The sequence below is a fragment of the Centrocercus urophasianus genome, unplaced genomic scaffold (genome assembly GCF_019232065.1).
Source record: "Centrocercus urophasianus isolate 14NV4802_14NV808 unplaced genomic scaffold, USGS_Curo_1.0 seq_36, whole genome shotgun sequence".
NCBI lineage: Eukaryota > Metazoa > Chordata > Aves > Galliformes > Phasianidae > Centrocercus > Centrocercus urophasianus.
The window spans coordinates 3,978,097-3,992,400 of NW_024884933.1; the positions used below are offsets into that span (position 1 = coordinate 3,978,097).

Genomic DNA, 14,304 nt, shown 5'->3' on the forward strand with positions numbered 1-14,304 from the left:
CTTCCCCTTACTTGGCCAGGGACATGGGCATCTGTTTCCCCTGACCTGGCTATGTACGTGGGGTCCACATTCCCCTTATCTGGCCATGTACAGGGGCTCCTGGTTCCCCTCACCTGGGGCTACGTACATGGGTTCCACGTTCCCCTCACCTGGCCAGGTAAGCAGGCTGCAAGTTCTCCATGTTTCCACAAACCCTTCATGGGACAGCAAGACCTGAGCACTGGAGTGTGGACTTTGGTTGAGCGCCGTGCCGCGAGCTTCCCTTTATAGAACAGGCACAAAACAAGCAGCAGGAAAACGCAACCCTTGCATTTAACGCTCCTCCCTTTCCAACAGGTGGCCAAGCGAGTGGGCAGGGTGCTCTACATGGCTGGATTCCCCATGGCTTTCCCCCTGCAGCCCCCAGGGCTCAGGCCACCAGAGAGGGACCTTCCTCCAGCTGAGCTGCGGCCCTCATCCACGGGCAGCGTCTCCTCCCCGTTCAGCAGCGCTCTGCCTTCCGCCAGCCGCATCTCCCCCAAGCAGGAGAATGGGAACCCGTCCATTGGGGCTGGGCTCAGCGACACCACCAAACCACCATCCTAACAGCTCCCAGCTGCTCCTGGAACTGAAGGATGGGTCGAACGAATGGAAGGTTTTTGGGGAGCAGGAGAGCCTCCCTGGGCAGCGTGAGACGGAGGAGCGAGGAGGAAGGAGGGTTTGATTTGTTGTTATTTTTCTGGGATGCGTTTTGCTTTTTTTTTTTTTTGGCTTAAAAAGGAAAAAAAAAAACAAAACAGAACAGTAAAAAAAAAAAAAAACCTGTCAAAAGGGAAGGAATAAACGATCCAAAGATGTATTGAGACAAAGCCAAGTGAAGAAGAGAAGGGAGGCGGTGCTGGAGGGCTGTGGTGCCGTTCCCTTCGCCTTCTCACGCACTGGGAAAGCAGAGCTGTGATTGTTGGGAATGCTTTTTGCCTTCGAGGAGCTTCCAGGCACTGGGGGGGGGACTGGCACTGCTCCTCCATCAGGACTCAGCGCTGCTGAGCCACAACATCCATCACCAACAGAGCTCCCCCCCTTCGCACGGATCTCCTCCTCTCCCCTGGAAACTGCGCTCAGTTCCTCCATTCAGGTGTCTATGCATCTCTAGTGAACTTTTGCAAACAATACCAAAGACAAGACAACGAGTTACACAAACACACACAAACACACATAAAAAAAAAAGGTAAAAAAAAAAAAAAAAAAGAAGAAAAAAAGGCAAGTTTGTGGTCCATGTTTACTGTGGTGTGGATGGTACGGCACAGGCAATGTGGGGCTGCCCATGCACACACTGCTGGACTCTGCCCAGCCTTGCAGAGCTGGATTTGCTTGAGCTCTAAGGAAGAAATGAGTGTGTGCTCATTGGGGGAGTTCAGGGTTAACCCCCCCTGCCCCCCCCAGTCACATGTACTGCGGACTCATTTATACACCTTTGGGGTTTTTTTGGTTGTTGGTTGGTTTGTAGGATTCCTGTTCTTTTTCAAGCCTTGTTACAGAGGTGGCTGTCGTTGCACATTCAGGCCTGCTGCAGACCATGGGACAGAGGTCCCTGTGAGCCCCCAGAAAGGGGGGGGAGGATACTGGGGGGCAACAACAGCAGGCAGGGTTTTGACTACTGTGAATGCAATGGTAACTCCTGGGGGCAACCTCCTGTGACCTGTACAGTTGTGAGCAACAATCACAATCAATCACATGTGGTACTTCTTTCTCTCTCTCTCTGTCTTCTTCCCTCTCCTCTTTTTGTTTTGTTGAAACCTTGCACGTGCTGCCATCTTTTTTTTTTCTTACCCAATAGCTTGGTGGTACATTAGCTTCTTTATATTGTAAAAAAGAGAAAAAAGAAAAAAAAAGAAAAAAAAAAACAACAAAAAAAAACCCAATCCGCCCCCCCCCCCCCCTTGTCATTATCCATCACATCACAATAAAAAAAGATGCTTTCCAGCAATCAGTTTGAATAAAAAAGGCCACCACTGCGTTTACAAACAGTACCTGGCCTCCTGAGCCCCCTGGCATGGCTGTATGCTTTCCTTGCTGTGTGCTGTGCTGCTGCCACTGGGAGGTGGGGGCAATAAGCACCGTGCCCAGCTACCTTACAAGAAGTAAAGGTAAGTGAATGTGTTTGTCTCGAAGGCAGAGCCCCAAAGTTTCCATCCCAGGCTCCTCTGTGTCCCTGCCATCAGAGGTACAGAGCCTCAGCCCTGAGCTCTGAAGCCCCAGTAAAGCAGCAGGTGCTCTGCCCCCACAGAGGGAGCTGTAAATATAACAATAAATTATTAATTTTGGAGGAAACTTCCTCCCCCCCCCCTCCTTCTGGGACTCTGAGGCTGATAATTACTCTCAGTGCAGTTGGGAAAAAAAATACACCCTTTCTGTTCCTGTTTCTGCCTCTCCAAAAAGACATTGTGAGCTCAGAATAAAGCAGAAGCAAACAGCCCACGCTGCTGTACGACTGCAGCAATTGCCTGTTTACCTGTGCAGTAATTTTTGGGAGCAGCACTGTGTATGAAGGCAGGGCTCAGTCACATCTGCAGGCCCTGACTTACCACTTAGCATGGGGCTATAGGACACTTGTGTATTTCTTTACACTATTAGGTTTAATTTTTCCTACTCCATCCTACTTTTCAGCCCTTCCCTTTGTGTCCTCCCATAGCCCAATGTTTGTTCCTTAAGGTGAATTTCTTCAGTATACATAAAGCCAGCGTGGCAGATGGATCTAATGATTCCAATGCTGCTGATAAAAGGCTTCCATTTGCAGTGATAGAAAGCTCTAAATGCTCTACACGACCCCTGACAGTCCTTGGGGGGAGGGTCTGGAGAGAACCCCAGAGCCCAGAGGTGGTTGGATGGGCAGAGAGGAGGTCCTCGTGCAAAGAGCTTGTCCTTCCCACTTGATCAACTGCTCCAGCAGGAGCTGAAACTGACCCCTGTGTTATTTAAACCAGATTTTAATGCGGGCTTTTTTATTACCTAAACCAGTTTGACTGGCTTTGATGTGACCACAGAACATCACCAAAAAAACATGGGTCGAAAAACCTGCAAAAGTCCAAGCAGCTTCAGCGCAGCGCCTCACTGCAACAGTCCTGGTGGGCAGCACCTCCTGCCCCAAGAGCTTACCGCCTCCTGGAGAACCAGCCAGGGGGGCTGCAGGGTCGGGGAGGGCTCAGTCATCATCGGAGAAAGCCAAATCTTCCACCACATCCTCCTCGCCCTGGGCCAGCTGCTCGAGGTCGGAACGTGACAGCGCCTGGGGGCTGCTCCTCTGTGAGCCTCGAGGGGCTGCCTTGTCTTCCTCTGGGGGTGGAAGGAGGGAGAGGTGTAAATCCTGCTGTACTGAGGCAGGTGGAGGCAACTCGTCACTAATTAATGCCAGACACTCATTAATTTATCAGTGTTGCTGCAGCTCCCAGATAGCAGTAGAGTACTGCAGGGTGATGTACAGTGCTGGCTCGGAGTATTGGGGGAGATAGGAGAGCGAAGTCACTGCTGTGCCTGTTCCTACCTCTGGTCTCACAGGCTCTGACCTGCTGGAGCTCTTCCCTGCTACACCACCAGACCTGTGTGCTTTGTGGAAAAGCAGGGCAGGGATGCTCAGCATGGAGCTGAAGGCCTGGAGGACCCATCCATCCACCCTGAGCAATGCCCTGCTGCCACCCATGGGTGTTCAGCCAGTGAGAGCACAGCCAAGAGGGAAAGAAGCAGCCACCATGGGTGAAAAAAGGGAGGACCAAGAGTTCCTGCTCCCACTACACTAAGCTCATCTGCACATGCCAGGAACAGAGAGGGAAAATGCTCTCTCTCCATCCTTTGACGTTGTCAGAACATGCACCAAATACCCATCTATTCTGGGCTCCGAGGGTGGGCTGTGCATGCCAAGCCACAGCCATCTGCCACATGAAATCAGGTTCTGCTCTCACTTGGACTCTTTCCCCCTTCCTGCTCTCGTTGCCCCCCAAACTGGTAAAGAAAGGCAGCACCACAGGAGCTTCTGTGGCTGCTCCCCACAACCGCACATGACACCCAAAGGCATGCAGTGGAGCAGAGGCTTGGTCCTCCGACACCCAGGCTCAAAGTGATGGTAAAGATAAACCCATCCAGAAAAGAGCAGAGCAGCAGAGCCCTGGCAGCCCCCACTCTCGTCTGCTCAGCTCGCAGTGAGTTGGCAGGGGCAGGCAGGAGCTGAACGTGGTTACTGTGCTGCTGGGCACAGAGAAGGCTCTGAGCTGGCTGCAGCTCTGTGCAGGAGGCAGGGATGGCACAGAGCTGCTGGCCCAGCACCACACCAACACTACACACTGGGAGAAGCAAGCAGGACCAAGCATGGAACAAAGCTGCTTCTTGCAGAGCCTGCACTGCTTACCTACAGTGTTAAAAAAAAACAACAGATGAAAGCATGGCTTGGCCAACATCTCCTAGCTGACCTATCCTGGGAGGAGCAACTGCTAAGGGCTACCCCTGTGCAGCCCCTCGTGCCCCTGGCACTGCTCAAAGGAAAGGTGAGGTACCCCCACCACACTCCCCTGCACGAGTAACCCACAGGGAGCCTTCAAGCAAAGCCTGCTGGGGTGGGCTCTACTTCAAGCATTTGTTTGAGCCTCGCTGCATGAGGCCCCTGCACTGAGATGAAAGGGGCTGGTGGCTTGTTAGAGCAGGGGCTGCAAAGCCCTTAACCCTTTAGCTCTCAGTGTGAGCACAGAACTGACAGGTCTCCCTGTCCACGCAGTGTGTATGAGAGAAGCCCTCCTGACACCCTGCAGCTCAAAACAGCAGCAGAGCAAGAACAGAGAAGACAGCTCCTTTGTAGGAAAGACCCCAGGATACAGACCAGCCTCCGGCCATCAATAATTCCTTTTCCCTTTGCCCAGGTGCACTACTCACCATCTGAGTCACTGTCTTCCTCTAAATCTTCCTCGTCCTCCTCGATTTCATACTCTCCCTCTTCATCCTCATCATCCTCGCCATAGTCCTCCTTGCTGCTGCCTTCTGAGCTGTCGTCTGATGCCTCCTTGCCTTTGGCTTTCCCTGTAAGTATTTGTACTTTGTCAATGGAAACACAAAGAGGAGCACAAGAGCAGGAAGCACACACAAAGGGCGCATCACCAACACCCCAACGTTCACCTCCCCGTGCTGGAGGGAACCTCACTGCACTGCTCTTGCTGGTGTGCTGCCCAAAGGCCTTCACACTACAGCCCAGAGAATGATGCACAGCATTTCAGAAGCCTCTGGCTTGAATTCATCCACAAATAGGCATTTGAGATGGCCAGGAAAACACCTTCCTGCCCTGCTCAGGGAGCTGTGAGTGCTAGGAGAGGGAGATGGACAGCAGAGCACAATGAGGAGAAATGGGGCTGCTGAACAGACTTAGCTAAAGCACAAGTCATGAAGCTGGGCCAAGAGAAGGACTGGTTCCTGGGAGCAGTAGTGTACAGCCTCCATCCCACATCTGCTATACACAACTGCAGACACGGGCTGCATGGTTCAGGGCATCCTTATAAACCCTCTGAGCTTCATTCCCTCCAAAAGTCACAACAGAAAGGTCCAGAACCAGATGTCACTGCAAATCCCCTCCTAACCAGGTCCAAGGCAGTCAGGAAAGCAGCACCAAGAGCCTTTGGGTGCACGGCCTGGGCAGAGAAGCACCTCAGAGCCTCTGGATCAGACTGCCCCCGAGCACTGAATCACCACGTGTCTAAATGGCAAAGGCATCCTGCACAGGGAGAGCACAGCCACAGCCTCTGCTCACCTCCTTTCAGCCCCAAGCTAAGCCCAGCTCACTGCTGCAACCTCCCTTCCCCTGCATCTAAAATTGCCATTTACCCACGCATCAGTCAGTCTCTCTGCTACTGGTGCACATCCTTCTCATTTTGGCATCTCTTCTGATGTGTTTTTTTTGCCTTATCCTCCCTTCCCAGCATCCGATCCAGCCAGGCTGGCCACGGAGCCATCCATAAGCTGGCTGCCAGCTCGCCGCTCGCCGCCATCCGTCAGCGCCGCGGCCCCAGGGGCAGCCACAGCCACATCTCACAGCAGGAGCCTCCCGGGCAGCCATGCAGAGAGCTGAGGAGATGGATGGCAGCGCTGCTGCCGGCGCCGAGCATATTGATGGGCACCTGAGAGCTCCGGCAGCAGCGCGCGCTCATCCATCAGGCAGGGCCGGCGGCAGCGCCGACAGCTCGGCTGGGAGCACGCAGAGAGAGCAGCTGTGGGCAGGGAGTGGAGCCGGGCTGCTCCTGCACACCCTGAGCTCGGAGCACGCCTCCTTTTGTATCATGCACGCAGGTCCTGGTGCATTCTGCAGGCAGAAGTTGAGCCTTAGGTAGGAGCACACCTGTCAGGCTCGAGCTCCCTGCTCCTTAGGATTGCGTATCTCCTTCCCTGGACCCTGCGTGCAGCAGGAATTCTGCTGTGATTATTCTGCTAGGAAACAAGAACAGAACTAAGCTCTCTTTCCACACCCCCGGCCCCCACCGGCCTGGCATTAAATTGATGCAATATGATTACGTGAGGAATAAATGAAGAAAGCTGTTTGAGTTCATTAGCAGCACACCGGCACCTAACGCAGACGGCTGGGCTGGCTCACTGCACGCTGCCTCCTCGCTTTAATTGCTGCACCACCAGGCTGCCCACACCTCTTTCCCAGCCATTAATAATCTCCAGGAGAGGCCGCCTCCCCCCCTGGAGAGCTGTCAGCTGGGAAATGAGAGGAATGCAGGAGCTCCCCCACCTCTTTGGTGACACACATTGATCAAATCCACGCTTTCCTCCCCACCGCAGGGCTCCTTCCACCCTTGCCTGCTTGGTGGTTCCTAAAAGGTGCAAACTCCTTTCTCTTCACGCCTTGCAGAGAGCCAACCAAGCGACTCTGGCCTGCCCAGTGCTTTCTCTGCTCCAAAGGGGCACCATTCCTGCCCCTCTGGGGGGGTCCGTTCAGCTCCACCTGCACAGAGCATAAGATGAGGGCAAGGGGAATCTCCCCTCAGATCCACCAGATTAAGAAATGATTGCAAACTCATTGCTCTCCTTCCTTTCACGTTGCTGTTCACTCATCCCCATGCAGCTTCCAGCCAGATGCAGACCAAAATAAAGCAACCAGAACAAGGCAGCACTGCCTGGTTAGGAGTGCAATGCTGTGACCCTGAGCAGGCAAACCTGTACGAAAGTCCCCTTCAGAGGGTTAGGAGTTTGGTCTGAGCTCACTGGCACAACTCCATCTTCATTCACTTAGAAAGCCCCCAAATTAATCAGCAGTGCTGGTGCTGACATTGCAGAGCTCAAGCCACAAGGTGACATCACAGTGAGACCTCTCAGTAACTCCTCTGCAGAGATCTACAGGTCCCCAGGACTCCGGGACTGGCTCTTTCCAGTAAGAACTCCAAACACAGCTTTGTGTGCTGCTGCACAGGACCTCATCCTACAAAAACACACCAACCTCAGCCTCAGCAAGGTCAGTTTTCTGACTGCTTCTTCCTCCTGTATCACAGCATCCTGTGAGGGAGCCAACATGCATTACTTCTGTGCTAATCTCATGACTGATGCTCACACCTCATGTGTGCCACACACAAGACTCCATCTGCAGATCGAATCTCTAAACAAGAAAATCTCACATTCCTGCAAGCCTCCCTTCTACATAAATGATAACACATTGGTTAGACTTGCAATAGCCCAAACTTTCCCCAGTGACAAAGAAGTTTTTCTCAAGCCTCGAGGTGAACTTTTTCAGGTTCCACAATTTACTGTGGCCCCCTCGTGGTCACAGCCAGTGAGAGACACCACTCCATCTCTGGAGCGTTCAGACTTCCTCAGGAAAACCTTCAACGTCATGAACTGAGCAATAAAGGCATCAGAAGTGCACACAAGGAGAGGATGACCATTCTCCCATCAATGATTGCTCTGGTAGCCAGCCCCTACAGCAGTTACTGTTTGCAGTGACTTACAGAGTGGAGACCAAGCGTGCCATCAGGTAGAACAACATCCTTACCCTAACAGAAGATGGATTTCTGCATCTCCACCCTCTGTGCAACAGACAGCAAACACTTCTTGTCCCAGGTCAGCTACACTGCCCCACATTACAAAGCTGGACAAGGAGCCCAGCCCAGCCCTGGAGCTGTACCTTTTATGGGGAATCCAACGTTCTCCTCATCAGAGTCTGTGTCCAGCTCAAACAGGTCCTTGAATTCCTTCTTATCTTCCTCCTTCCTTTCATCTAGTTTCTTGCGTTTTATTTCTGGGAAGTTCAAATCTTCAAGCTGGAAGAAACAACAAAACCAACAGTGAGAACAACCTTAGTTTGTACTTCTGAACATAAAATGCACGACACATGAACTTGGCTCTGCCCTGTGAGAGCAGTTGGTCTGCCTGCTGCCAACCAGCAGACAGATCTGTGAGCCCATTGCCAAGGTGAACAACACATGCAGAGCACCACTGCCCCCCTGATCTTTATGCACTACACTACATTTGCTAAAGGGCAGCCCGCTGCTGGCACCTTGGCTTTTCATCAGGACACCCCTGACAAGCTGGCTGTCCCAGAGCTCTGGAATGCAAGTCATGCAGGCTGTTCTGGTCATCTCTGAAATATTCCACCGATGCCAAAAGCTGTGGCAGCCATAGCAGCACTGTTTTTTTGGCTTCACACTCAGCACAGCTCAGTGGTAAGGTGCTGAAGGGTCTGTCTGCACCACGGCTCACCCTGTTGCTGGCCCCGATGGAGATCAGTGGGCCAAGCCTCACCGCTGCAGGCACAGCCAATATCAATGCCATTAAGTACTTGCAATTGACACCACCTCACCGCTCTTTACACCTCTCCAGAGGGGGATTAGGGGGAGGATTTACTTGCCAGGGCTCAGGCCAGCAGGGCGAAGATAATCAGAATGCAAATTAAATCCCAAGTGCACTCTGAACATCAGCTGCCCGCTGCCTGTGCCTGGCTGCACATCTCCTGGGAAGCACTCATGCATTAGCACACATTAGCTTGCTTGGAAACATTCGCCCTACGAGTAATAACTCATTTGCTCTCCCACCCATCAGCCCTCCATGCACTCCTCTCTGCCCACTGCCCTCCCCAGCCCTGCCAGGAGCTTCCCCAGTGGGACAGGCACACTCCATCCACAAAGGCAGCCCTCTGGGAAGGGGAAGGAGCTGTGCATTTGTTCCTGCAGCCAATTCCAGCAATTTCTCCCGACCTGTTTCATGGTTATGGTCCCCAGCTGAGCAATATTGATTGTGGGAGCTGAGTACTTACAGGCAATCATCTGCAGCACCAGGATGGGAAGTCAGAAGGTGGACAGAGAGGGGAGCAAAGCACCAAGCTCCTGCCCTGATGGCACCCCATAGCCAGCTGCCACTGCTCTCCTGCAGCAGTGAGACAGGAGCCTGGCACTGCCCAACCAGGACAGAGCTGGGGTTGGAAGTGTCTCAGTCCCTGCACAAGGAACAGCCAACAGAAGGGAAAAAGCAGATCTGACAACTGCCCAGGTCCCTGTTGTGAGCCCTGTTTTCCACAGCCCTGGTCACAGTTCTCTGCAGCAGCAGCAGCAAATGAAATGCAAAAATCACCCAAGGTCTCACGGTGACCCCTCATGCATTCCTTCAACACATCACACAGGTTTGTAAGCAGGGCTGCAACTGTTCAGGCTGGGCACCTCAAAATAAAGGCCCCAGAAATCCCTCCCAGCTGTGGAGCCATCCCAAAGCAAGGGAATGAGGACTTGTGCTGAGCCCCAGCTCACAGATACAGCCTGTGCTCAGCACCCAGCAGCAGCAATCAGGTAATTTGGAGGTCAGTCTTTTAATTCCCAGATAGAAGGTTACTATCTGCTGAGTCTCACGAAGCTGATTAGTCTGCATCCCATTAAAAACCATTGGGAAAAGCAAATGGACAGACAGGGTCAGCACTGTTACACAAGGCAAGCTGCAGCTCATGGCAGCTGAGAGCCAGGCTGATTTTTTTTTTTCTGTTATTATTTTTTCCCCCCAATGGCTGCTAATGGGACATGGATTTTCCCAGCCCTAATGGGCCTCATGGTGTTCACTCTCCTGCTGGGGCTCACAATGCTGCATCATTAAGCTAGCAGTCCCCACCGAGAGAGACAACAGCCCCATTCACCAAGCAAAGATGTCAGGCAGCCACAGGCCCATCTGAAAGCTAACTCCCAAATCTCTCTCTCTGCAGTTGATCCGTTCAGCCCACTTTCTCCAGCAGGGAACAAGTCCCCATCACTGCCCTTGAGACTTGCCCTGGTTTCTGAAGTCATCCTCCTGAGCCACGCTATGCCAAAGCAACAGCCCTTCAGTTACCCCAGGGAACCTCAGCCTCCTGCCCTTATCTCAGCACAGAGCACTGAGCGCTTCCAGGATCTCCCACGTCTTCTGCTGCACTCTGGGACCTGGCTCAAAGCCAGTCATGCTCATGTCCCATCGATTATTTTAATTGTTCCCCACCATACGCTGGAGACACCAATTACATCTATTTCCTGCTCCCTGGCCAAGCAGCCTAGCTCAGCCACTTTCATTGCATTAGCATCGAGACAGCTTTCCTTCAGACTCCTAATGTAAGCACAGCTCCCACCCCCAACCTCCTGCACATAGACTGTGCAGGAGTGGATACAGAGCCTTCCCTTTGGCAGAAGGTAAAAGAAATGGCAGGCTGGGCACCTCTGTGCAGACAGCAGGTCCCACCTCTCCAATGGTCACGCAGCACGAGCCTGAACAGGGACAGAGACAAGTTCACCCTGGCACTCCTTCAACCACGCTCTATTAACTTGGGCAAGCTAGCAGGGTACAGGCAGGGCACACAGGCACTGATGCCAGGACATGGCTCTCTCCCTGCCATAGTTACAGGTGATGTGCAGTAAGGAAGGTGTTTTGGTCTTACTCTTTCTTTGCCGGTGATTTCCAGTTGTATCTCCTTCTCTCTTAGCTTCTTCCACTGAGCGTAGTACTTGGTCAGAGGTGTCCCCTCCTCTCTGACCTGCTTCTCCCATTGCTCCTGTGGACAGAGAGGGTGATAATTCAGGGAAGGTTTTAAAGCAGCTCTGCGATACAACCTTGGCAAATGCAGGGAGTTAAGAGTTGAAGAGCCTCTCCCAAACTGCACTCAGGGTAGGAGGCTGGCAGTCATGGCTAAGGCTGCAAGCAGGACTGAGTGTGAAATTCAGGCAGCCACAACAGCCACCACTGAGTCGGGAGTGGTGTGACTGACAGCTCTCCAAAGAGAATCAAAGGCACAGCTCAGAGAATCTATCAGGACAAAATCCATCCCCTGCTCTCTCGATGGGAGCATTTGATCGCCTGCTCAGCTCTTGGTTTTAATTCAGAAAAACCTCATGCAAGCATTTACAAGATCTAAGTACAAAAGAAGTTTGATTGCCTCTTCCCACTGTTCTACAGCCAAGTGTTTATTTTTGAAACAGACATTTCCTTGCAGGGACTTGGACCCATCCCAACCATGGGAGAGCAGAGAAGGAAGAAATGCTGAACTTGTTTCCTCTGTCCAAGCTGGGAGGATGTGGAGGTGCAAACACCACAAATGCTGGGAAGCAAACGAGATGGTTAAAAACTCTTTCAGGCTTTAATTGTTAGGAATGTTAGTGCTGAAAGAGGTTGGGGGCAGCATTCCAAATCCAAGTGTTCACATGCTTTTTGACAATTTCAAATCCACGTGGAGCTGTACCTGTTACGTGGGTTTACCACAGTGCCCAGAGGTTTTGCTCTATCCCACTGCAAAAAGTCCACCTGGTGCAGCAACAGAGACATGATATGCAAGCAGATATTTAACAGGTGGAAGAAAAAGGGAATGAGCAATGGGAGAGGCATAATACAGGTCCATAAAGAGCATCCAGGCAGGGCTGGTGCACTGCTGGCTCCAGCAGCTCCGCTGCAGACGCCGGCAGGCAGACAGCACAGCTCCACATTGCACAGGGAGGGATTCCTGAGCAGTACAAAGTCACCCCACTTATAGATCAGGCTGCTATCAGGCTGCCAGCTGTAATCAGGCCATTTGTTGATGCTGCTCGGTATGGACAGCTTCTGAGAAAGGCTCTTCTCAAGGAAGCCAGATGTCTATTTGTTCTGTCTGAGACAGCTCTTTTGGTTTCAGAGTGTGCTGCATGCAGAGATTGAAAGAAAAAAAAAAGAGAGAGAAAAGCCACTGAAACACTGCTATCTTTCTAGTCTGCACACTTCAAGAGGAGTCTGGAGAGTGGATGCCACCCGACCAACCTCAACCATTTGCAATTCTCCTTCTTTGTCTGCCTCTGCATCACTGTGCTGCTATGGGACATCCAGCAGGGACCAAGACTGTACAAATATAACATCATTGCCCTCCACAAACACAGATGAGGCTCGCTTCAACTTTTTTTCTCTGCATGTCACATTTCAGGATGCTGCTTGCAAGAATCAGCTCAGAATCTGGGCTCTGCTCCTTGGAGTGGAGCAGCACAAATGCATGGATGGGAACACCGGAGAGCGTTTGCTTTCAATCGCTCTTGCTGGCAAGGGGGACAAGCAAATACTTCTGGCCTCCCTCTTTTCCCTCCTCATGCTTCCTCCTCCCTTCCCTTTTCTGGCAGTGTTTACTCCTGCAGAAATGCCAGTGTCCTGCATACGCTGGAGACAGCCTGGCAAACTCAGCTCAGATTACGAGGGACAGTCCAAGCCGTTCTGGGAAGCCCAGTCTCTATGAGAGTTTTGGTCCTTCTTGGAAATCTACACCATCTATTTGCCAAGGAGCAGGGGGAAAGTGCGTGGCCATGAGCCACAGAGCTTGTCCCCAGGCACAGAGATAAGCCAGGATCCTCCACGCCAGAGAGGCACTGAGCAGGCTGTTTGCTTTGCTCCCGAGAGCACTGAGAGCCCATTAACCCAAAGAGAAGAAAGGCTTCCTCCTCTCACAGGGCAACGACACGATGCAGAAATACATTTTGCACTAGCAATCCAGGCATCCTCTCTAAGCAGCACTTTGCATTGCTGCTGTAGCCCTTAAACTGCAGAAGAGGCAGTGTCCCACCAGGCTGGGCAAACTACCACCTGCTTTCCCTCACTAACCCCTTTCCCAGAGGCAGGCTGCTTGCAGCTGCCCCACTGAGACCAGCCCTGCTGGACCCAAGCTGCGATGCTCCTGGGCAAGCAGGTGCACCAGCATCAGCCAGGAGCTGTGCAGGCAGCAAGATGTTAAATTAATCCATTCTTAAAACAGAGGCTGCAGCTAGAGCTGCTGGGAAAAGCAGACTGTGTGGTAGAGTGGTTGGAAACCCTTGTTTTTTTTTTTTTCTAAGCCACGATTTTCCCCAGCCCATCATTCCACAGGGAGCCCTGGGGGCTGAAATCTCTACCTCTGCAGTGTGGGTGGGTGGTCACAGCACTGTCTGTCTGCAAAAAAACACAAAACAAAACCCTAACCACTTTGCTCCAGACGGGAAATAATTCCTCTGGCAAAGCAGCCCCAGCCAGAAATGCCTTTACAGAACCCGAGACTATTTCATCTCTTCAAACCAGTTCTATCAGCCCCTTAATCCCAGAACAACACTGCTGTGTCCAGGCATTGATATGGCAGGATTTCAAAGGATAATTTTCCTGCAGTTACTGCCCCTGCGTGTCCGAAGATGAATTAGTCTGCAGCACAGCTCTGCTCCATCTCCACCTGTTAGCAGTGATATCCAGTGATACCACATGGCCAAAGAGCCATCACTCTGATCCCATCAACGACCTCCCAGACGCAGATATTTTCACCTCTCTCCTGCTTGCCAAGGAAGAATCAGAGCCACCACTTTCTCACAGAGGCACACACACACACAGTTCACCTGCTACCAGGCTTGCAGAGGGCACTGTGCTGAATAAATACAAATGCAAAGCAAACAGAGCTTCACTAACAGGGCTTAATTGACACAGGGCCCCAGTTTCAGCTGAGCATGACAGCAGGTCCCCAAAGGACTAAGGAAACCAGATAACACCCCTAGCAATGCCAGTTTTGATTCAGGAGGACAGCATCTCTCGACCTGTTAGTCAGATGGCCAACAGTTCATTTTCTAAGGTAAGAGGAGTTCTGTAGCATCACCCCAGCCACTCTCCTCCACCTCAGCACTAAGGCAGAATTACTCTGAGGTTCAACTGACGGATCCCACACATCACCCAGGGCCAGTGTAGCTTTTCTAGGCATCAACTGTGATCAGCATCTTATCAGCAGGAGGGACAGCAGACAGAAGACAGCACCGGTGTCCCTCGAGAGCAGTATGCCTGATTGTGGTTCTTACAGCTCACAACTTTACTGATTCCATCATCCTGTTTCCACGA

At 52.0% G+C, this 14,304-nt stretch overlaps 2 protein-coding genes across 2 annotated transcripts in view; one reads left to right on the top strand and one right to left on the bottom strand.

The window, feature by feature from the left end:
• Positions 1-1,895, top strand: part of SAMD11 (sterile alpha motif domain containing 11) — a 36,499-nt gene extending 34,604 nt beyond the window's left edge. Inside the window, exon 11 of the mRNA XM_042831417.1 lies at positions 337-1,895. Within this exon, the coding sequence (XP_042687351.1) occupies positions 337-585 (249 nt within the window). The 3' untranslated portion in view covers positions 586-1,895. The remainder of the gene's footprint in view (positions 1-336) is intronic.
• Positions 1,896-2,950: 1,055 nt separating this feature from the next.
• NOC2L (NOC2 like nucleolar associated transcriptional repressor) overlaps positions 2,951-14,304 on the bottom strand; it is a 32,651-nt gene continuing 21,297 nt past the window's right edge. The window contains exons 16-19 of the mRNA XM_042831418.1: positions 10,889-11,002; positions 8,129-8,264; positions 4,897-5,040; positions 2,951-3,312 (exon numbers count right to left, since the gene is read on the bottom strand). Of these exons, the coding sequence (XP_042687352.1) occupies positions 3,182-3,312; positions 4,897-5,040; positions 8,129-8,264; positions 10,889-11,002 (525 nt within the window). The 3' untranslated portion in view covers positions 2,951-3,181. The remainder of the gene's footprint in view (positions 3,313-4,896; positions 5,041-8,128; positions 8,265-10,888; positions 11,003-14,304) is intronic.